A 22,773-nucleotide genomic window follows, 5' to 3' on the forward strand; every position below is an offset into this window, starting at 1 on the left:
TACCTTCAAGGTACTCAAAGTTGAAAAAATTATTCGGGTCTTACCATTTAGTGGTCAATTGTATGGAATATGTACTGTACTGTGTAAACTGTACTGTTTCATATAATGTATTGATTGACTGATTGAAACTTTTATTAGTACATTTGTTAGTATTCTCTTCCTTTGCAATCTACTAATAAAAGTTTCAATCAATATATATTAAAAAAAAATCTATTGCTGTATGGCGAGTGATTATACAGCTGTATGGTGTAATCCATCCATCTATATATTCTACCGCTTGTCCCTTTTGGGGGTCGCAATAGTTTTAGATAATATGATCTCCGAGCGGTCCCTGAAGTATACACAAATATGATTGGCCCAAGGATTGAGGGACTTCCTGTTTGAGCGTCGCCTGAAATGTGATGTGTTATTGCCAAGATAGACCATAAGGTGAACCAGGAAAAAGTGGCTAGAAAGTGATTCCCGTTCCCACGTCAGGGCACTACTCTTTGTTTGCATTTTTGCATAGACAATGCCATTGTGGACATTAGGTTAAAAGTTCTCCGCAAAATATCATGGCAGTTTTTTTAGAGCCATAAATGTATAAAAATAGGAACTACAAAAAACGATCTTCCTGTCTGACATTTGTTCTGCTTGCAGCTGCAGTGGTCTACCTTTAACACACTATCAGGGGCAGGATTTGTAGTCATCCATGTAACTATTAACCATCCATCCTCAATGTGCCATCCAATTACATTGGGTGAAGGAGCAGACATTATACCTTTGAGATAGTCTCATTATTGCAGCTTGGTAGTTTGCTTTTTTGCAGTGTGGGTGCAGGGCGTCACTTGTAGGGGGCATTGAGAGTTCTGGCAAAGCTGATGATGCCATGCAGAGTGCTCTGTACCTTGCAGCTTTGACATCTTCTGCAGATGATTGGCCATACAGGTGGCACACATATTTCCTCAGCAAATCAAATGTTGACTGGTCCAATTCAAAACTGCTTCCCAGATGTGTAAATGCAGACAGATACGCCATTCGTATGGTGAGTAGTTCCAAGACCTGACAGTGTCTCCTCCTCAACGTCAATATTGTCCCACACCAGTATTGTAGGAGTCTTCTTCGAGAATCCAACCGGGAATTTGTCTTTGCCCTCTAGTAGTTGTAGTTGGGTAAGGCTAGTGTCTAGACTGACAACTGTGTCCCATGAAGAAAAACACCATTTGGGGAAAGTCCAGAGTCAGTCTTCTGAACACAGGGAAAGAGCACAAGGATGTAAATAAAGATATATTCATATTGAAAAGTATTAGTAGTTTCAATATATTATCAAAGCCTTTTTTCAAATTATTATTTTGATATTTTCCAGCATAAAAGGGTTTTACATCGCTGCCGAAAAAAGCTTATGTTGTTACTTGTAGTTTGAAGCATCACAATCTTCATGTTCTTGCATGGTATTTAAAAACATTCGTCTTAGCTGGTTCATTCTCAGTACCTCCTGATAAGACTTATCCTTTGGCGGGTGATCCTCTCGCAGAATATGTTGTAGCTGGCATCAAAGGTTGGTTGACTTCTGAAAAGAAACATACACACACACACTTAATATGTGCAAAAGGTATGCAGTCAAGATTGTAGTTACATACAAACAGCCTTTACAAGTGCATCTAAAACAACGTAATATATTGGGAAAGTCCATTTTCCAAAAGTGAAACTTATATTTATTCTATATGAATTTCATAATTATTGACACTATCTGTCATGCATCTATAATCCATCCATCCATTTTCTACTGCTTGTCCCGTTCGGGGTCGCGGGGGGTGCCGGAGTCTATCCCAGCTGCATTATGAATTGTAATTTATAGTGTGTATATAATTGATAATGCATTTTAATAACTTACACTTCTTCTCCAGCCTTTTGGCCAGTTTTTCAGCATAATCCAAACGCTTTTTATCAATGAACCGCCGGTAACAAGTCGGGCGAAGCCCGGTGCAACACCGGCGTCATCAGGGATATCTTTCAATTCAACGTCAATACAGGCTTAAATGGGTTTAAATGTCTCGGCTACTTTGAGACTCGCCATCACAGCAAAGCCACCGTTTTAAACAATTCCTGTAAGTATCCCACCTTCTGATAGTGAAATCATCAACTTCTTCATTCCTACCAGACGTTTCATGTATGAAACATTGTTTGTTGTTCTTTTTTCGAACTTTTTTAAGGTGTTTTATAGTATGTTCCTCTTTTGACATCGCCATCTTGAATCTGCGTGGCTACCCGATTGGTCGAATTTCAAGCACGTGACAAAAACGCCACCTCTTGAGACGAAAATATTGTTACGCCAAGCACGAAATAGTCCCGACTTTAAACACTAATTTAAAAAGGTTGCCTGCATCTCCAGTGGAGAACTTTTTTTTTTTCTCCTGAAAACCAAAAATTATTTTTTTTAAGAACCAAAAATTATTTAGTGCCCAGACATGGGAAAGGGATGAAACGAAAAACGGGTTCACCTTACGGCCTAAGAGCCGTGAACAAAAGTGCAGTTTTTGTACTTACTTTGATTATTGTTTTCATCCATCCATCATCTTCCGCTTATCCGAGGTCGGGTCGCGGGGGCAACAGCCTAAGCAGGGAAACCCAGACTTACCTCTCCCCAGCCACTTCGTCTAGCTCTTCCCGGGGGATCCCGAGGCGTTCCCAGGCCAGCCGGGAGACATAGTCTTCCCAACGTGTCCTGGGTCTTCCCCGTGGCCTCCTACCGGTTGGACGTGCCCTAAACACCTCCCTAGGGAGGCGTTTGGGTGGCATCCTGACCAGATGCCCGAACCACCTCATCTGGCTCCTCTCGATGTGAAGGAGCAGCGGCTTTACTTTAAGTCCCTCCCGGATGGCAGAGCTTCTCACCCTATCTCTAAGGGAGAGCCCCGCCACACGGCGGAGGAAACTCATTTCGGCCGCTTGTACCCGTGATCTTATCCTTTCGGTCATGACCCAAAGCTCATGACCATAGGTGAGGATGGGAACGTAGATCGACCGGTAAATTGAGAGTTTTGCCTTCCGGCTCAGCTCCTTCTTCACCACAACGGATCGGTACAACATCCGCATTACTGAAGATGCCGCACCGATCCGCCTGTCGATCTCACGATCCACTCTTCCCCCACTCGTGAACAAGACTCCTAGGTACTTGAACTCCTCCACTTGGGGCAGGGTCTCCTCCCCAACCCGGAGATGGCACTCCACCCTTTTCCGGGCGAGAACCATGGACTCGGACTTGGAGGTGCTGATTCTCATTCCGGTCGCTTCACACTCGGCTGCGAACCGATCCAGCGAGAGCTGAAGATCCCGGTCAGATGAAGCCATCAGGACCACATCATCTGCAAAAAGCAGAGACCTAATCCTGCGGTTACCAAACCGGAACCCCTCAACGCCTTGACTGCGCCTAGAAATTCTGTCCATAAAAGTTATGAACAGAATCGGTGACAAAGGACAGCCTTGGCGGAGTCCAACCCTCACTGGAAATGTGTTCGACTTACTGCCGGCAATGCGGACCAAGCTCTGGCACTGATCGTACAGGGAACGGACCGCCACAATAAGACAGTCCGATACCCCATATTCTCTGAGCACTCCCCACAGGACTTCCCGAGGGACACGGTCGAATGCCTTCTCCAAGTCCACAAAGCACATGTAGACTGGTTGGGCAAACTCCCATGCACCCTCAAGAACCCTGCCGAGAGTATAGAGCTGGTCCACAGTTCCACGACCAGGACGAAAACTACACTGTTCCTCCTGAATCCGAGGTTCGACTATCCGACGTAGCCTCCTCTCCAGTACACCTGAATAAACCTTACCGGGAAGGCTGAGGAGTGTGATCCCACGATAGTTGGAACACACCCTCTGGTCCCCCTTCTTAAAGAGAGGAACCACCACCCCGGTCTGCCAATCCAGAGGTACCGCCCCCGATGTCCACGCGATGCTGCAAAGTCTTGTCAACCAAGACAGCCCCACAGCATCCAGAGCCTTAAGGAACTCCGGGCGGATCTCATCCACCCCTGGGGCCTTGCCACAGAGGAGCTTTTTAACTACCTCAGCGACCTCAGCCCCAGAAATAGGAGAGTCCACCACAGATTCCCCAGGCACTGCTTCCTCATAGGAAGAAGTGTTGGTGGGATTGAGGAGGTTTTCGAAGTATTCCTTCCACCTATCCACAATATCCGCAGTCGAGGTCAGCAGAACACCATCCGCACCATACACGGTGTTGATAGTGCACTGCTTCCCCTTCCTGAGGCGGCGGACGGTGGTCCAGAATCGCTTCGAAGCCGTCCGGAAGTCGTTTTCCATGGCTTCCCCGAACTCTTCCCATGTCCGAGTTTTTGCCTCCACGACCGCTGAAGCTGCACACCGCTTGGCCTGTCGGTACCTGTCCACTGCCTCCGGAGTCCTATGAGCCAAAAGGACCCGATAGGACTCTTTCTTCAGCTTGACGGCATCCCTCACCGCTGGTGTCCACCAAGGGGTTTTAGGATTGCCGCCCCGACAGGCACCAACTACCTTGCGGCCACAGCTCCGATCTGCCGCCTCGACAATAGAGGTGCGGAACATGGTCCACTCGGACTCAATGTCCAACACCTCCCTCGTGACATGTTCAAAGTTCTTCTGGAGGTGGGAATTGAAACTCTCTCTGACAGGAGACTCTGCCAGACGTTCCCAGCAGACCCTCACAATGCGTTTGGGCCTCCCAGGTCTGTCCGGCATCCTCCCCCACCATCGCAGCCAACTCACCACCAGGTGGTGATCGGTAGAAAGCTCCGCCCCTCTCTTCACCCGAGTGTCCAAAACATGAGGCCGCAAATCCGATGACACAACTACAAAGTCGATCATGGAACTGCGGCCTAGGGTGTCCTGATGCCAAGTGCACATATGGACACCCTTATGTTTGAAGATGGTGTTTGTTATGGACAAACTGTGACGAGCACAAAAGTCCAATAACAAAACACCACTCGGGTTCAGATCCGGGCGGCCATTCTTCCCAATCACGCCTCTCCAGGTTTCACTGTCGTTGCCAACGTGAGCGTTGAAGTCTCCCAGTGGGACAAGGGAATCACCCGGGGGAGCACTTTCCAGTACTCCCTCGAGTGTTCCCAAAAAGGGTGGGTACTCTGAACTGCTGTTTGGTGAATAAGCACAAACAACAGTCAGGACCCGTCCCCCCACCCGAAGGCGGAGGGAGGCTACCCTTTCGTCCACCGGGTTGAACTCCAACGTACAGGCTTTGAGCCGGGGGGAAACAAGAATTGCCACCCCAGCCCGTCGCCTCTCACTGCTGGCAACGCCAGAGTGGAAGAGGGTCCAATCCCTCTCGGGAGAAGTGGTTCCAGAGCCCTTGCTGTGCGTCGAAGTGAGTCCGACTATATCCAGCCGGAATTTCTCGACTTCGCGCACTAGCTCAGGCTCTTTCCCCCCAGTGACGTGACGTTCCACGTCCCAAGAGGTAGCTTCTGTAGCCGAGGATCGGACCGCCAAGTGCCCTGCCTTCGGCTGTCGCCCAGCTCACAATGCACCCGACCTCTATGGCCCCTGCTATGGGTGGTGAGCCCATTGGAGGGGTGACCCACGTTGCCTCTTCGGGCTGTGCCCGGCCGGGGCCCATGGGAACAGGCCCGGCCACCAGGCGCTCGCCATCGTGCCCCACCTCCGGGCCTGGCTCCAGAGGGGGGCCCCGGTGACCCGCGTCCGGGCGAGGGAAATCTGGGTCCATGATTTTTCATCTTCATAAAGGTCTTTGAGCTGCTCTTTGTCTGATCCCTCACCTAGAACCTGTTTGCCTTGGGAGACCCTACCAGGGGGCTTTATGCCCCCGGACAACATAGCTCCTAGGATCATTGGGACACGCAAACTCCTCTACCACGATAAGGTTGCAGCTCAGAGAGCTTATTGTTTTCAACTGTTTGTAAATGTTGAAATTTATAAAAAAAGGATTATTTAATAAAAAAAAAAAAAAGTACAGTTAGCAGCATGAATTGATTAACGTGGACCCCGACTTAAACAAGTTGAAAAACTTATTCGGGTGTTACCATTTAGCAGTCAGTTGTACTGAATATGTACTGAACTGTGCAATCTACTAATGAAAGTATCAATAATAATGATCAAAAAAAGCTTATTTCCACAATACGGAACAAGACAGATGGAGTGCATAACTTAAATTTTGAACTATTAGTGTATATTTGTTTGTTTATACCCGGTATAGAAGTTACTCTTTTTTTAAAAAAGGTTTTTAAAAAAACAATACGGAACAAGACAGATGGAGTGCATAACTGAAATTTTGAACTATTAGTGTATAGTTGTTTGTTTATACCCGGTATAGAAGTTACTCTTTTTTTTAAAAAAAGGTTTTGAAAAAAACAAACATTAATAGTAAGCTGTGTGATACACCGGCGAAAGAGCAGCAGTAGCACCATTATTCGCTAGATGGCAGAAGTGTATATTTGGAATATGTTGTGCGGCATCGAAGTGAAGAAATGTGAAGAAGAAAAGACCGACAAAAGAGAAGTCACACTAGTGGAGCGAACATTTACTAAAACATTCATATTTTTGACTTAAAATCCTTTACATGAAAATTATTTCGCTACGTCGTGTAGTAAGACGACAAATGGACGCTGGTAGTGGTTAAAACTGCGGGAGCCAACAGTAACACGTCGCCATGGCGTCAGGTTTGTGTGTAATGGGACGACGACAACAACAAAGTGTGTTACTGAGTTTTTTTCTTTGTCCGCAGAGGATGAGATCAGCCTGCTGGTTATTGTGGTGGACGTTAACCCAATATGGTGGGGGCAGCAAGCACAGCGTGAGCCGCAGGTAGGACTGCGTCAGGATACCAGGTCATTCAAAAAAAGGATGTAACGGTATCAAATCTCACGGTACGATATTATCACGGCATTAAGGCCACGGTACGATGTTATTGCGGTGTGTCCAATAATTAAAAGGAAAAAAAGCTGGGTAAAAATGGTAAAGTGTGTAAAAAGCTGGGTAAAAATGGTAAAGTGTGTAAAAAGAAGTCACAATAATGCATGGGAGAAACACACTTACTGTAATTGAATACAAATCAATCATCCATCCATTTTCTACCGCTTATTCCCTTCGGGGTTGCAGGGGGTGCTGGAGCCTATCTCAGCTACAACCGGGTGGAAGGCGGGCTACACCCTGGACACGTCGCCATTAAAGGCCTACTGAAATGAGATTTTCTTATTTAAACGGGGATAGCAGGTCCATTCTATGTGTCATACTTGATCATTTCGCGACATTGCCATAGTTTTGCTGACAGGATTTAGTAGAGAACATCGACGATAAAGTTTGCAGCTTTTGGTCGTTAATAAAAAAGCCTTGCCTGTACCGGAAGTAGCAGACGATGTGCGCGTGACGTCACGGGTTGTAGGGCTCCTCACATCCTCACATTGTTTATAATCATAGCCACCAGCAGCTAGACCGTTTTGGACCGAGAAAGCGACAATGTCCCCATTAATTTGAGCGAGGATGAAAGATTTGTGGATGAGGATATTGAGAGTGAAAGACTACAAAAAACAAAAAAAAAGTTTAAAAAAAAAAAGCTTGGGCAGTGAGAGCGATTCAGATGTTATTAAACATATTTACTAGGATAAATCTGGAAAATCCCTTATCTGCCTATTGTGTTACTAGTGTTCTAGTAAGATTATATAGTACCTGAAAGTTGGAGGGGTGTGGCCACGGGTGTGGTGACCGCCAGTGTCTGGTGGGAGGAGGTAATAGTCCGCAGCTGTTGCAGGAGGACGCCATCTCCACTCACAACTACGGTAAGAGCCAACTTATTACCACAATTTTCTCACCGAAACCTGCCGGTTGACATGTGGTCGGGAACCATGTTCGCTTGACCGCTCCGTTCCATAGTAAAGCTTCACCTTCGAGAATTTTAAACAAGGAAACATCGGCTGTGTTTTTGTGGATAAAGGCTAAAAGCTTCCCACCTCCATCTTTCTACTTTGACTTCTCCATTATTAATTGAACAAATCGCAAAAGATTCAGCAACACAGATGTCCAGAATACTGTGTAATTATGTGATTAAAGCAGACTACTTATAGCTTGGATCGGGCTGAAAAATAATGTCCGCTACATCCCGAGACGTCAAACGCACGCGTCATCATACCGCGACGTTTTCAACAGGAAACTTCGCAGGAAATTTAAAATTGCAATTTAGTAAACTAAAAAGGCCGTATTGGCATGTGTTGCAATGTTAATATTTAATCATTGATATATAAACTATCAGACTGCGTGGTCGGTAGTAGTTGGTTTCAGTAGGCCTTTAATCAATCATCCATCCATCTTTTTCCGCTTATCAGAGGTTGGGTCGCGGGGACAGCAACATAAGCAGGGAAGCCCAGACTTTCCTCTCCCCACCTACCTCGTCCAGCTCTTCCCGGGGAATCCCGAGGCGTTCCCAGGCCAGCCGGGAGACAGTCTTCCCAACGTGTCCTGGGTCTTCCCCGTGGCCTCCTACCGGTCGGACGTGCCCTAAACACCTCCCTAGAGAGTTTTCGGGTGGCTTTCTGACTAGATGCACGTACCACCTCATCTGGCTCCTCTCCATGTGAAGAAGCAGCGTCTTTACTTTGCGCTCCTCCAGGATGACAGAGCTTCTAAACCCTATCTCTAAGGGAGAGCCCCGCCACCCGACGGAGGAAACTCTTTTCGGCCGCTTGTACCCGTGATCTTGTCCTTTCGATCATAACCCAAAGCTCATGACCAAAGGTGAGGATGGGAACGTAAATCGACTGGTAAACTGAAAGCTTTGCCTTCCGGCTCAGCTCCTTCTTCACCACAACAGATCGATACAGCGTCCGCATTACTGAAGACGCCGCACTGATCCGCCTGTCGATCTCACCATCCACTCTTCCCTCACTCGTGAACAAGACTCCGAAGTACTTGAACTCCTCCACTAAGGGCAAGGTCTCCTCCCCAACCCGGAGATGGCACTCCACCCTTTTCCGGGCGAGAACCATGGACTCGGACTTGGACATCAATCAATAAATATTTATTTATATAGCCCTAAATCACGAGTGTCTCAAAGGGCTGCACAAGCCACAACGACATCCTCGGTTGAAATCCCACATCAGGGCAAGGAAAAACTCAACCCATTTGGACAATGAGAAACCTTGGAGAGGACCGCAGATGTAGGACCCCCCAATGCATGCATGTTCTAAATAAACACAAACTCAAACTCTCTGCTTCCTACCTTGCTGTTTCTGTGCAACGGATTCTGGGAGATGTAGTTTATTTACTATTCTGGCTCATGCTAAAATGCCAGATAAAAAATACACTGTAGAGATTTCTCTCCTCCGGGTTCTTCGGACCACCAAGTACTGACATGACAGTCTTGTCCAAGCTTACAATACTGTTTATTTTTCAATAAATTGTTTTGCTTTTCAGCAATTGGTTTGTGTTTGTCTGTCTTGCGGGCACCACGGTGGAAGAGGGGTTAGTGCATCTGCCTCACAATACGAAAGTCCTGAGTACTCCTGAATTCAATCCCGGGCTCGGGATCTTACTGTGTGGGGTTCCCTACGGGTACTCCGGCTTCCTTCCACCTCCAAAAACATGCACCTGGGGATAGGTTGATTGGCAACACTAAACGGTCCCAAGTGTGTGAATGTGAGTGTCAATGTTCTGTCTATCTGTGTTGGCCCTGCGATGAGGTGGAAACTTATCCAGGGTGTACGTACGCCTTCTGCCCGAATGCAGCTGAGATAGGCTCCAGCAACCCCGAACGGAATAAGTGGTAGAAAATGGATGGATGGATGTCTGTCTTGCACTCGCTCCAACTCCAACCACTCTCTCTTCTCCGGCTGCTGCCTTTCAACAGAGCGACAGGTGATTAGATAAGCAGGCCCAGGTGGGCTATCTACACACCTGTCGCTGATCTCGCAGCCGGTCATGGCACACCCCGCTTCGCTGCAGGTCCGCAGGCCACGCCCCCTCCACATACACTCACCGAGTTTTCGTTTGATACGTCGCAATATTATTGAGAAGACTTTGAAACCAAAATACTGTGGTATTAATAGTACCGTTACATCCCTAATTAAAAACTCAATATTTAGGTCAACATCTGGCATTTGTCGCTCCAGTTTACCTTGTCCAAATGTATTGACGCCGTCATGGTGATGGCCAACTCCCACGTGGCCATGAGCAGGACCAACAAGCTGGCCGTCATCGCCAGTCACTGTCAAGACAGGTGACCTCCCAGCTGACCTCTCGAAGGACATCCAGTGCGTAGAAAGAACTAACAATGTCGCCTTGTCTGTACGTCAGCCACTTCCTGTATCCCAGACGGAGTCACGGGAACGGCGACAACGGAGACGACGCGTCCTCCAGCGGCGACGGAAAGTACGAACTGCTCTCAGTGGCCAATAACATCATGGCCGAGGAGATCAGGAATCTGATGTCCAAAAGTAGGTGACGGCCACATCGTTAGGCACGCGTCCAGACCCAACACAAAGATGGTATAGTGATTGTTGAATATTTTCTTTTTGTGTGTTTACAGTTGAAGTGAAGGGAAATTCCACAGACACTCTGCTGGCGGGATCCCTCGCCAAAGCTCTCTGCTGTATCCTTCAATCCACAGATATTTACTTAGCTACTTTTTCAAGTTTGAATTAATTTAGAAATTATTACATATGGAGAAATAGATTTAAAAAAAAAAAAAAAAATGTAAAGGTTATACTTATGCAAAATCAAATTTTCTTACGTATTGGTACTTTTTTTGTGTATTTGGGCTCTAAGTCCTAAACAGCATGGCTCGTCCACCCTTGTAGTCTGATGTTATAGTCAATAAGCACCTCATTTTTCTCTATCCTTCGCTGCAAAGCTGGCGGCGTTTCTGGGAATTTTTACTTACACTTACAGATGTAGCGACAAACTGTAGTTCCAGACAGTGGTTTTCTGAAGTGTTCCTGAGTCCATGTGGGGATATCCTTTACACAATGATGTCGGTTTTTGATGCAGTACTGCGTGAGGGATCGAAAGTCCGGCGGCTTTTCTGGGTGGTGTTGATAAATGGCTTTCGCTTTGCATAGTAGAATTTTAACTTGCACTTACAGACATACTTGCCAACATTGACACCTGCGAATTATATAATCCATGAATGAGTATATCCGTTCGTCTACAATGGACAAGTCTGATCTACAAAATTTGCATGCAGCATACCCCTTCCCCTTCGAGCTGTCTGGATGAACTGAAAATATTTTTTTCCAATCATTTTGAAACTTGCAAGCGTACTTCTTCTTACTCGTCGTCGCCATGTCTCTTCTTCGTTCTTCTGCTTCGTCTCTGTTATGTTTTTGGACATTACTACTTGGCGTAGTTTCAAAGCAATGCATGTTGGGAATCCGGATGTTGTGTGTCAGTGTATTAACGTGCCGGCTGGAATAAACACACACTGAGAAATAGCTCCGTGCCTGCCTACTTTATGAGGTATAGATAAACCTATGGATAACGAAGACATATATAATAGTCTCCTTTTCAGGTGCGCGAGGACGCTAAAGGCAGTGCCTTTAAGGCACGCCCCCAAAATTGTTGTCCGGGTGGAAATCGGGAGAAATTTGGGAGAGTGGTTGCCCCGGGAGATTTTCAGGAGGGGCACTGAAATTTGGGAGTCTCTCGGGAAAATGGGGATGGTTGGCAAGTATGCTTACAAATGTAGCGAAGAACTTTAGTTACTGACAATGGTTTTCTGAAATGTTCTTGTGCCCATGTGGTGATATCCTTTACACACTGATGTCGCTTTTTGATGCAGTACCGCTTGAGGTGTCAAAGGTCAAAAGTATTTAATGTTGGTTTTCAGCCTTGCAGAGATTTCTCCAGATTCTCTGAACCTTTTGATATTACGGACCGTAGATAGTGAAATCCCAGAAACGTTGTTCTTAAACAGTTTGACAATTTGCTCACGCATTTGTACACAAAGTGGTGACACTCGCCCTATCTTTGTTTGTGAATGACCGAGCATTTGATGGAAGCTGCTTTTACAGGTGGGTGCTTCATGGCACCCACCTGTTCCCAATTAGCCTGTTCACCTGTGAGATGATCCAATAAGGTTTGATTAGCATTCCTCAACTTTCTCAGTCTTTTTGCCACTTGTGCCAGCTATTCGAAACATGTACGGCGTGGCGAAGTTGGTAGAGTGGCTGTGCCAGTAATTTGAGGGTTACTGGTTCAATCCCCACCTTCTACCATCCTAGTCACGTCCGTCGTGTCCTTGGGCAAGACATTTCACCCTTGCTCCTGATGGGTCCTGGTGAGCGCCTTGCATGGCAGCTCCCGCCATCAGTGTGTGAATATGTGTGTGAATGGGCAAATGTGGAAGTACTGTCAAAGCGCTTTGGGCTCCTTAAAAAGGGGTAGAAAAGCGCTTATACAGGTACAACCCATTTACCATGTTACAGGCATCAACATTCAAATGAGCTAATATTTGTAAAAAAAAAGTTTTCTCACTTCAAAGGTTAAGTTTCTTATCTTTGCAGTGTATTCAATTGAATATAAGTTGAAAAGGATTTGCAAATCATTGTATTCTGTTTTTATTTATGATTTACACAATGCGCCAACCTAACTGGTTTTCTGAAGTGTTCCTGAGTCCATGTGGGGATATCCTTTACACAATGATGTCGGTTTTTGATGCAGTACTGCGTGAGGGATCGAAAGTCCGGCGGCTTTTCTGGGTGGTGTTGATAAATGGCTTTCGCTTTGCATAGTAGAATTTTAACTTGCACTTACAGACATACTTGCCAACATTGACCGCCCATAAAATTGAGCATCCTGAAGAGCGGGTCACAAAGCGGTTTGAAACGGGCTGAAAAACATAATTTATGCAACATTTTGACCAAAGAACCACCAGTACATGTTCTATAGACCACAAGGGAGTGTTGTAAAGAAAAAAAATCATATGACGACACTTTGGAGTACAATGGCAAACTCACGTGTAAACCTCTACCATATATGGAGATAGCCACTGACGGAGCTCGTGACCTCACTAGCTTCTCAAATTCCTCAAAACTTGTTTGGAGGAAGTCAATATAGGTTTATAAATATTTCCGGCATCCCTACATGGTTTGATTGAAACATTTCTGGACTTACACAGATTCCAAATACACAAATCTGGTACCAATATGTAAAACAAACCTCCTCATGCTCTCCCAGGGAGAGCATGTCCCAAATTCCAAGCTGCTGTTTTGAGGCATGTTTTAAAAAAATAATGCACTTTGTGACTTCAATAATAAATATAGCAGTGCAATGTTGGCATTGTTTTCCATAACTTGAGTTGATTTATTTTAGAAAACCTTGTTACATTGTTTAATGCATCCAGCAAGGTAATCACAACAAAATTAGGCGTAATAATGTGTTAATTTCACGACAATATATATCGGTATCGGTTGATATCGGACTCGGTAATTTAGAGTTGGAGGATATCGTATATCAGCAAAAAAGCAATTATTGGACATCTCTAGTTTTAGGTAAACATTAAACAAATGTGTAGGTGTGAATACAAAAAATACATTGGATTCAAAAACGTCCTCATAAAAAAAACAAATATTAGTAATAACACATTAAAATACTTATTTTCCACAAATACACAGTCATTAATCCTTTTTAAACTCCACTGTCAACTTCAGCTTTACCGCTGCCATGTTTATACTCTGAGTACTTTCCGGTATGGTAATATAGATAGTACTTTATCGATTCCTTCAGGAAAATCAAAATTCCAGCAGCAGTGTACAGAGTTGAGATCAATTTGAAAAGTAAAAAGTAAATAATGGGGGTATAAATGGAAACAAAATAGAAAAATATTACAATAAGAATAAAAATAAAAAGCAACAATGGGAATAAAAATATAACAGTAAAATAAGAACATACGAGAAACTAGGCAGAAGTACATGTTAAATATTGGCATGTCATGTTTCCTTCATCTTTGCAACTCAGATTTCAACAGAGTCTCAAAAGAACGCCAAAATAGAAAAATATTACAATAAGAATAAAAATAAAAAGCAACAATGGGAATACAAATATAACAGTAAAATAAGAACATAAGATAAACTAGGCAGAAGTACATGTTAAATATTGTCAAGTCTTGTTGCCTTCATCTTTGCAAATCAGATATCAACAGAGTCTCAAAGGAACGTGAAGGTAAGTTTGGTTTCATTAAAAGGTCTTCAATAGTCAGACACACTTTTTTTTTTTTTTTTAGCTGGACAGGATATCAAGTCACGGATTTTGGTAAGCTCCAAATAGCAAATCATTTGAATAATGTTATCATATTTTTTTTAATTATGGCTACTAATAAACTTTAGGTAATAAAGGCAGCAGACGACTGCTCCCAGCAGTACATGCACTTCATGAATGTGATCTTTGCTGCCCAGAAGCAGGTAACATACTTTTTATCATTTGTTTACATTTCTTTTGCTTTTTCATCATATACTGTATATGACTTAACAGTTCAACATTTATAAAAAACATAAAACAGAACATCCTGATCGATGCATGCGTGCTGGAGTCGGATTCTGGTCTCCTCCAGCAGGTGAGTCATTTTTATATTGATTTTATTTGTTTTATTCAGATTGAATGTGCCATAAAAGCATACTGCTAATACATATTTACATATAAAATGTCATCCCTTTTAAATATAACATGAGCGGACCAGCCAGGACACCTCTTGTTCACTATAATGTTAGATCCACTATGGACTGGACTCTCACTATTATGTTAGATCCACTGTGGACTGGACTCTCACTATTATGTTTGATCCACTATGGACTGGACTCTCACTATTATGTTAGATCAACTATGGACTGAACTCTCACTATTATGTTAGATCCACTATGGGCTGGACTTTCACAATATTATGTTAGATCCACTGTGGACTGGACTCTCTCACTATTATGTAAGATCCACTATGGGCTGGACTTTCACAATATTATGTTAGATCCACTGTGGACTGGACTCTCTCACTATTATGTTAGATCCACTGTGGACTGGACTGTCACTATTATGTTAGATCCACTATGGAATTGACTCTCACTATTATGTTAGCTCCACTATGGACTGGGCTCTCTCACTATTATGTTAGATCCACTATGGACTGGACTTTCACAATATTATGTTAGACCCACTTGACGCCCATTGCATCCGGTCTCCCCTCGAGGGGTTGAGGTCACGCACATCTGCGGTCCTCTCCAAGTTTTCTCATAGTCATTCACATTGACATCCCACTGGGTTGTGAGTTTTTCCTTGCCCTTATGTAGGCTCTGAACCGAGGATGTCGTTTTGGCTTGTGCAGCCCTTTGAGACACTTGTGATTTAGGGCTATATAAATAAACATTGATTGATTGATCTTTAGCATTAACATTTAACCATACCTTTGCCACACTCCTATTTTCGTTCGGCCTATGACTTCAGGTTTGATTATTCTTATATTTTATTATGAAGTTATTGTCTAGTGATGTTGGTCATGTCATTTTTGTCAGGCCTGTGACATAACCGGAGGCTTGTACCTGAAGATTCCACAGAAGGTGGCCATAGCTCAGTACCTGCTGGTAAGCACACAGCACCAGTGCATTCATTCATTCATTCACCAATAGTACAGCGTAAGATGTAAAGGCAAAACAGGAGTTGAACTCTAATATCACAAAAAATGTGCCTGAAAAGTTCCAATAGTGTCAATTAGAGATGTCCGATAATGGCTTTTTTTGCCGATATTCCGGTATTGTCCAACTCTTAATTACCGATTCCGATTACAACCGATACCGATATATACAGTCGTGGAATTAACTCATTATTATGCCTAATTTTGTTGTGATGCACAGCTGGATGCATTAAAACATGGGTGTCAAAGTTAAATACAGAGTGGGCCAAAATGTAAAACTGAACAAAGGCGCGGGCCAAGGTTGAACAAATTAACCTTATAATAGGGACCCAAACAAGTTTTGCATTAAATATTGAACAAGCAAGGCTTATATACCTTTATAGTGACATGCAAAATAGTTTCAAATAATAATAATAATTAAAAAATATAAATTGCATATGAAATGCCTCTTTTCTATTTGCAGCCTTCTGAGGTAAATATCAAAATAAAATTTTTCCACAGGCTAATAATACATTTGAAAATAAAATAACAATAATGAATAAAACAACATTCAAGCCTTGAAGTAGCAAGAGAAAGTGCATGAATAAAACATTAATTATTGCTCAGTTTGCTACACAGATTTGCTTTAACACTGAATATGGAATAAGCAATGCTTATATAACTTAATATTGCAAAATCAACTTAAAAAAAACAAAGGAAAAAAAACATCAGTGGTATATTAAATCAAATTTAAATAAAAAAAATAATGCATCTTTTCTATTGCAGCCTTCTGAGGTAAATATCGACATTAAGTTTTTCCACAGGCTAATCAATTTGAAAATAAAATAACAATGAGGTGGGTGGGGTTTGGGGGGCGTATATTGTATTATCCCGGAAGAGTTGGTGCTGCAAGGGGTTTTGGGTATTTGTTCTGTTATGTTACGGTGCGGATGTTCTCCCGAAATGTTTGTCATTCTTTTTTGGTGTGGGTTCACAGTATGGTGCATATTTGTAACCGTGTTAATTTGTTTATACGGCCACCCTCTTTGTGACATGTATGGCTGTGACCAAGTATGCCTTGCATTCACGTGTGTGTGTGTGTGTGTGTGTGTGTGTGTGTGTGTGTGCCGTAGATAATGTGATTGGGCCGACACGCAAAGGCAGTGCCTTAAAGGTTTATTGGCGCTCTGTACTTCTCCCTACGTCCGTGTCCCACTCCGTATAGCGGCGTTTTAAAAAGTCACACATTTTGCTTTTTGAAACAGATACCGATAATTCCCGATATTACATTTTAAAGCATTTATCAGCCGATTATATCGGACATCTCTAGTGTCAAGTAATGGAACTTCTTAATATTGTACTATTTTCCTGAGGGGACTCTCCTGAAGGAATTAATAAAGTACTATCTATCCATCTATATTGACCCCATCGAGATTCTAACCTTTTTGCCGTGTGACCATGAACAGTGGGTGTTCCTGCCTGACGCGGAGCAGCGCTCTCAGCTGATGCTTCCGCCGCCAGCCCACGTGGATTACAGGGCGGCATGCTTCTGTCACCGCAACCTCATCGAAATCGGCTACGTCTGCTCCGTTTGCCTGTCAAGTAAGTGCCTTGCCGCATTTTTCTATGAAAACAAATGCTCGGATCCTCTGGAGAAACTTTGATGGTACATACACAGATACATTGCAGGTGTATCCGAGGGCGGGGCGATATATCAATATTTCGTGAAATAATCGCTACTCTATAAAAATGAGGCACTTTCGATGTCATTAATTTGTCCATGTTTTAACAGATGTAAGAATAGGCTGCTCAAGACGTTAGCAACAACGCCAGAACTCACACGCAGATATTACTTGACGATCAGGAGGTCTCACTCTGTTGAACGTGTGATAGGCTGAAGTACTATAAAAAGGGTAACATATAAATAAACTAAATATAAATAATAGACAGACGTCACATGTCTGAAGTGTTTTATGGTTTTATATAAGTTTGAATGTCTTGTTTTGACTGTAGAATTGACAATGTTTTTTGTTTTTTTTCAAACATAACGTGTGTCTTTCTACAACACGATCATCTATTGCAGAGCTGGGCCATTATTTTACTCGGAGGGCCAGATTTGGATAAAAGTGTGTCTGGGGGCCAGTGTATCTATTTTTAGGAACACTAATACAAAACCTCACAATAATGATTGGTAGCTAAGAACGTTATGACAGACTGCCCTAAAAAATGGAATGGAATTTGATTTTTTTTTTCTACTGAATGAGACACCCAGAATGTAGGTGAAAATAAAAAATGTGGGATTTACAATATTAACTATGAATGATAAAACACTGAATATTGACAACACATTTTACAATTAACCGAAACACAACCAAAATGCAACAAACATAGTGAAAAAAACCCTACCTACAATCAGAGATATCTCATAGTGACCATAGTAACTATTTAGATGACCATAGTAACTAGTATATGATGCAGATTCCAAGCATTGAAAGACTTAGTATAGTTGAAGACTTCCGGTCATTAGAAAACATGACTGCACATCATATGGCAGCTACACTTTCCATCTTAAAGCTCTAAAAAAATATATTTGGGAATGTCCGGCGGGCCAGATTGAAAAGCTCAACGGGCCGCAAGTGGCCCCCGGGCCTTAATTTGCTCAGGTCTGATCTATCGTTTCATTTTCAGGTACATTTTTACCCAAATTAATCTGATTTATTGCATTTATATTAACACATATGTGCAACAATATAGTGATGTTACAAGATACATTTTGTGTACATTCTATTTAAAAAAATCAGCACACTTACGTGATGGATAATGTTTTAATCGCCTCCCACCCCCACCAAGGACTGTTTACACAAGAGATGATGTCCGATAATGGCTTTTTTGCCGATATTCCGATATTGTCCAACTCTTAATTACCGATATATACAGACGTGGAATGAACACATTATTATGCCTAATTTTGTTGTGATGCCCCGCTGGATGCATTAAACAATGTAACAAGGTTTTCCAAAATAAATCAACTCAAGTTATGGAAAAAAAGGCCAACATGGCACTGCCATATTTATTATTGAAGTCACAAAGTGCATTTTCTTTTAACATGCCTCAAAACAGCAGCTTGAAATTTGGGACGTGCTCTTTCTGAGAGAGCATGAGGAGGTTTAGGTGTGGGGATGGGGTGGATGTATATTGTAACGTCCCGGAAGAGTTAGTGCTGCAACGGATCCTGGGTATCTGTTCTGTCGTGTTTATGTTGTGTTACGGTGCGGATGTTCTTCCAAAATGTGTTTGTCATTCTTGTTTGGTGTGGGTTCACAATGTGGCGCATATTTGTAACAGTGTTAAAGTGGTTTATACGGCCACCCTTAGTGTGACCTGTATGGCTGTTGACCAAGTATGCCTTGCATTCACGTTTGCGTCAAAAGCCGGACATATGTGATTGGGCCGGCACGCAAAGGCAGTACCTTTAAGGTTTATTTACGCTCTGTTTTTCTCCCTATGTCTGTGTACACAGCAGCGTTGTTAAAATGTCAAACATTTTACTTTTTGAAACAGATACCGATAATTTCCAATATCAGATTTCAAAGCATTTATCAGCCAAAAATATCGGCAGTCCAATATTATCTGACATCTCTAATGATTATCAAATATGTTGTAACCAATATAGAGTCAGCCATCCTTTGATCTTCCGTTTTGGGCACCCCTGACCTAGAGGTACTTTGGCTGAGTCCACTCTCAGTGCTGCTGGAGTGATTGCAAAGTGCGGACATGCAAAAAGCCGGCTGATTGGGTGTGAAGTCGCATTCAGTCCAAGTACCGTAACATGGTACCATTGAATTTGACGGGAATTTGTCTACACTGTATAAAGTCAGTGTTCAAAAACAAGAAAAATTAAAGCTGCAAGCAGCGATGGACGGGACCGACTTCCGCTGGAGTTTCCTGCCTTTACCCATTCAACATATCTTTATCTGCACATTACCTACCTTCCTTGCATCCTGGGATCACACTGGTGCTTCTTTCTTTCACCCATACACGCTGGTGCTTCCTGCCATCATCCAGACAACATATCTTTACCTGCACATTACCTACCTTCTCTGTATCCTGGAGTCAAACTGGTGCCTCCTTTCACCCAGTCAACATATCTTTACCCGCACAGTACCTACCTTCTCTGCATTGTGTGGTCACGCTGGTGCTTCCTGCTTTTAAGCGGCCATCTTGAGACGGCAGCAGCGTAGCGGTTCTTTGAAAGCTCGTAAAATAAAAACTGGAGCAGTTAGAAAAATTCTTTCCGCAACTTAATTAGAAGGGTTCAATCTCTCTCCTGTGGTAATTTGAAGCAGACACAACAAACGCGCTCAGAGGAGATAATGTTTGAAAAAAGGTGACTTTTGTTTTGAAGGGGTAATTGCCAACTTCCTGTTAATTTTTGCTGAAGGTTGTAAAGGAATGAAATGTAGGTCGAAGCGAGACCCACAGAGGTTTTTGTTTCATGTCCCTACGACATTCCTACTGGAAGTTACAAGCAGTTTTGTCTGTGTTTTATTCCTAGGGAGCGCTAGAGTGCAATTTTAAGTTTTTTTTTTTAGATCGCAATTTTCGCCAGTCCTGTGTGTGTGTCCAGTTTGAGTTTAGAAGCATTTTAAGGGGGTCAGATTACAGCTCAGAGGCAAAAATTACATTTTTTAGGAAACTTTTGTTTTGAAAGAGTGTTTGCCAACTTCCTGTTGATTTTTGCTGAAGGATGTCATTTTATGAAATGTAGGTTTAAGTCAGACCTACATGGAAGTTTTCATTTCATGTCTCTACGACATTCCTAATGGAAGTTACAAGCAGTTTTGTCTGTGTTTTTTCCTAGGGGGCACTAGAGGCCAATTTTGATTTTTTTTTTTTTTTTTTTTATTAGATGGCAATTTTCGCCAGTCCTGATGTCTGTGTAAAATTTGGTGAGTTTTAAAGCATGTTAAGGGCGTCAAATTACAGCTCAAAGAGGTGGCGGTATAATAATAATAAAACCTTAGAAATACAATAGGGTCCTCTGTCCCAAAGGGACATTAGGTCTCTAAAAATACAAAAATGAGGGGTATTTTATTTGAACTAAGCAAAATTATCTGCCAATAGAACACGAAAATTTGGCTGGTGAAGACTTTCCAAAACAAGTAAAATTAGCTAACCTCGATGAACCCAAAAATACCTTAAAATAAGTATATTCCCACTAATAACAAGTGCACTTTTCTTAGTAGAAAAAAAAAAAAAGAGACCTTTTTGCTCAATATGTTGAAAAATATTCTTAAATGCTAGTGACATTATCTTGACATAGAGATATGCGCTCGGCTTCATGATTTAAAAAAGTACTTTTATACTTGTGTTGATGACACAGCTTTGCAACAGTTGATATTCTAGTTTCAAGCATGTTTTACTCAATATAGATCATAACATCTCAGCAACAAGCTGTAATATCTTACTGAGATCATTTAGGACCAAAACCCTTAAAACAAGTAAAACACTTCAGACATAAAATAAGCAAGTATCCCCCTTATTTGAGATACTTAATCTTACTTAGATTTCAGTTTTTGCAGTGTAGGACCAGCGGGATGCGGCCGGTGCCGAAAAAGATTTCTCAATCGCGATTGATAGACTGATATGTAAAGAATATTGTGATATGAATTTTTCTTATCGCCCAGCTCTGTTGTTTCCTATCATGTCTTTTATTATATATATATATATATATATATATATATATATATATATATATATATATATATATATATATATATATATATATATATATATATATATATATATATATATATATATATATATATATATATATATATATATATATATATATATATATATATATATATATATATATATATATATAATATATATAAATATATATATATGTCTTGATTGGATTATCCAGAGAATAGTGCTCGATACCGTGGTAGAGCGCCCTATATAAACCATTGTATGTGAATGCTTCCATTAAAATCTCCTGATGATTGAGGGAACCCCTCATGAAACAGTTCTGTAGAGATGAAGTAGTCTTGTGATTTTTCCCACACCTACATTTGGGGTTGTGAAATATATTTGTATTAAGGCCGGCGCACGGACAATAATGTTATTTCCGCAATGTGTGTCGTTCCGCTTTTCCTCGCTACAGCAACACGCCGATCGGCGGATAATAGCCGGGAAAGTACCAGGATAGCGAGCGCAAAAAAGTGACGGCTCCCGGAGTGTTACCCGGCGTCGTATACAAATACATGTAGTGTTCATCGTGTGAGGCAATGCAAATTAAACAATAAAAAAAAACAAAAAAACTGGTCCAGGTTATCAGGGATTGTAATTACTGACGGACAGGTGTCACGGTGTGACTGCAGCCAGGCACGTAAGAAAACCCTTGTCTCCATGGCAACGTTTCTGTCGCTTTCACTCATTTGCCGCTTTTCCACTAACGCCGGGGGAGGCAACCCAGAACGCTGAAAGAGCCATTTTGGACCCAAATAACACAACGCTGTCAAGCGCCATTCATATAAAACTCACGGGCCGCACTAACATTAAATTTTCATATTAACGTGGGGGCCGCGTGTCTGAGACCCCTGATTTAAAAGGTCATGAAATCAGTTTAAATGTTATTTAAAAAGGCCATTTATTTCATTTTCACTGTATTGACCTAATTGAGTGACCTGCCATTATGCCACACTTAGTGCATTTTTAAATAATACAACTTAATTTCCTTTATCAATCGATATATATTTGTGTATTTCATGTATACCATTTGTCTGCTTTCATGCGGTCATAAGAGTACATGTTATGCTGTCTTCTCTCAACAGTATTCTGCAACTTTAGCCCCATCTGTACGACCTGCGAGTAAGTTTTTTTTTTTTCTGTCATCTTTAATCACATTAAAATCATGTGTAACGATGTGATTTTTTTTTTGTAGGACTGCTTTCAAAATCCAGCTCCCACAGATGGTTAAAGGCAAAAAGAAGAAACTCAAAGTATCATGATGACATCATTGACTAAAAATAAGCATTCACAAATATGTTCATTTAATTTTAACTTTAAAATGTGTTAAGACATTTATTTTCACTAATAAAAACACATCTCTTTATTTTGCTCTTTTAACTTGTGAAAAATGTACATCACTGGTTTTATTTGTATTT

At 42.2% G+C, this 22,773-nt stretch overlaps 1 protein-coding gene across 2 annotated transcripts; it reads left to right on the forward strand.

The window, feature by feature from the left end:
- The first annotated feature begins 6,456 nt into the window (after positions 1-6,456).
- On the forward strand, positions 6,457-22,721 carry gtf2h3 (general transcription factor IIH, polypeptide 3). Of its 2 annotated transcripts, none has more exons than XM_061902220.1 (13): positions 6,457-6,677; positions 6,743-6,822; positions 10,092-10,225; positions 10,303-10,442; positions 10,535-10,597; positions 14,137-14,166; positions 14,228-14,256; positions 14,331-14,405; positions 14,504-14,557; positions 15,504-15,572; positions 17,068-17,203; positions 22,441-22,477; positions 22,551-22,721. In XM_061902220.1, the coding sequence occupies exons 1-13, from the start codon at positions 6,668-6,670 to the stop codon at positions 22,615-22,617; spliced, it is 924 nt and encodes a 307-aa protein (XP_061758204.1). In that variant the 5' UTR covers positions 6,457-6,667; the 3' UTR covers positions 22,618-22,721. The 2 variants fall into 2 exon arrangements, with proteins under 2 accessions (XP_061758204.1, XP_061758210.1); XM_061902226.1 differs by having other exon boundaries at positions 6,458-6,677; positions 10,119-10,225.
- Positions 22,722-22,773: the final 52 nt, after the last annotated feature.

Source organism: Nerophis ophidion, linkage group LG01 (assembly GCF_033978795.1).
Source record: "Nerophis ophidion isolate RoL-2023_Sa linkage group LG01, RoL_Noph_v1.0, whole genome shotgun sequence".
In the NCBI taxonomy this organism is placed as follows: Eukaryota; Metazoa; Chordata; class Actinopteri; order Syngnathiformes; family Syngnathidae; genus Nerophis; species Nerophis ophidion.

Excerpts from the sequence above, each read along its gene's own strand:
- gtf2h3 (XM_061902220.1), top strand. Across the intron at positions 6,823-10,091 it reads AAGCACAGCGTGAGCCGCAG|GTCAACATCTGGCATTTGTC; the intron begins GTAGGACTGCGT and ends CTCAATATTTAG. Across the intron at positions 15,573-17,067 it reads CCATAGCTCAGTACCTGCTG|TGGGTGTTCCTGCCTGACGC; the intron begins GTAAGCACACAG and ends GACCATGAACAG.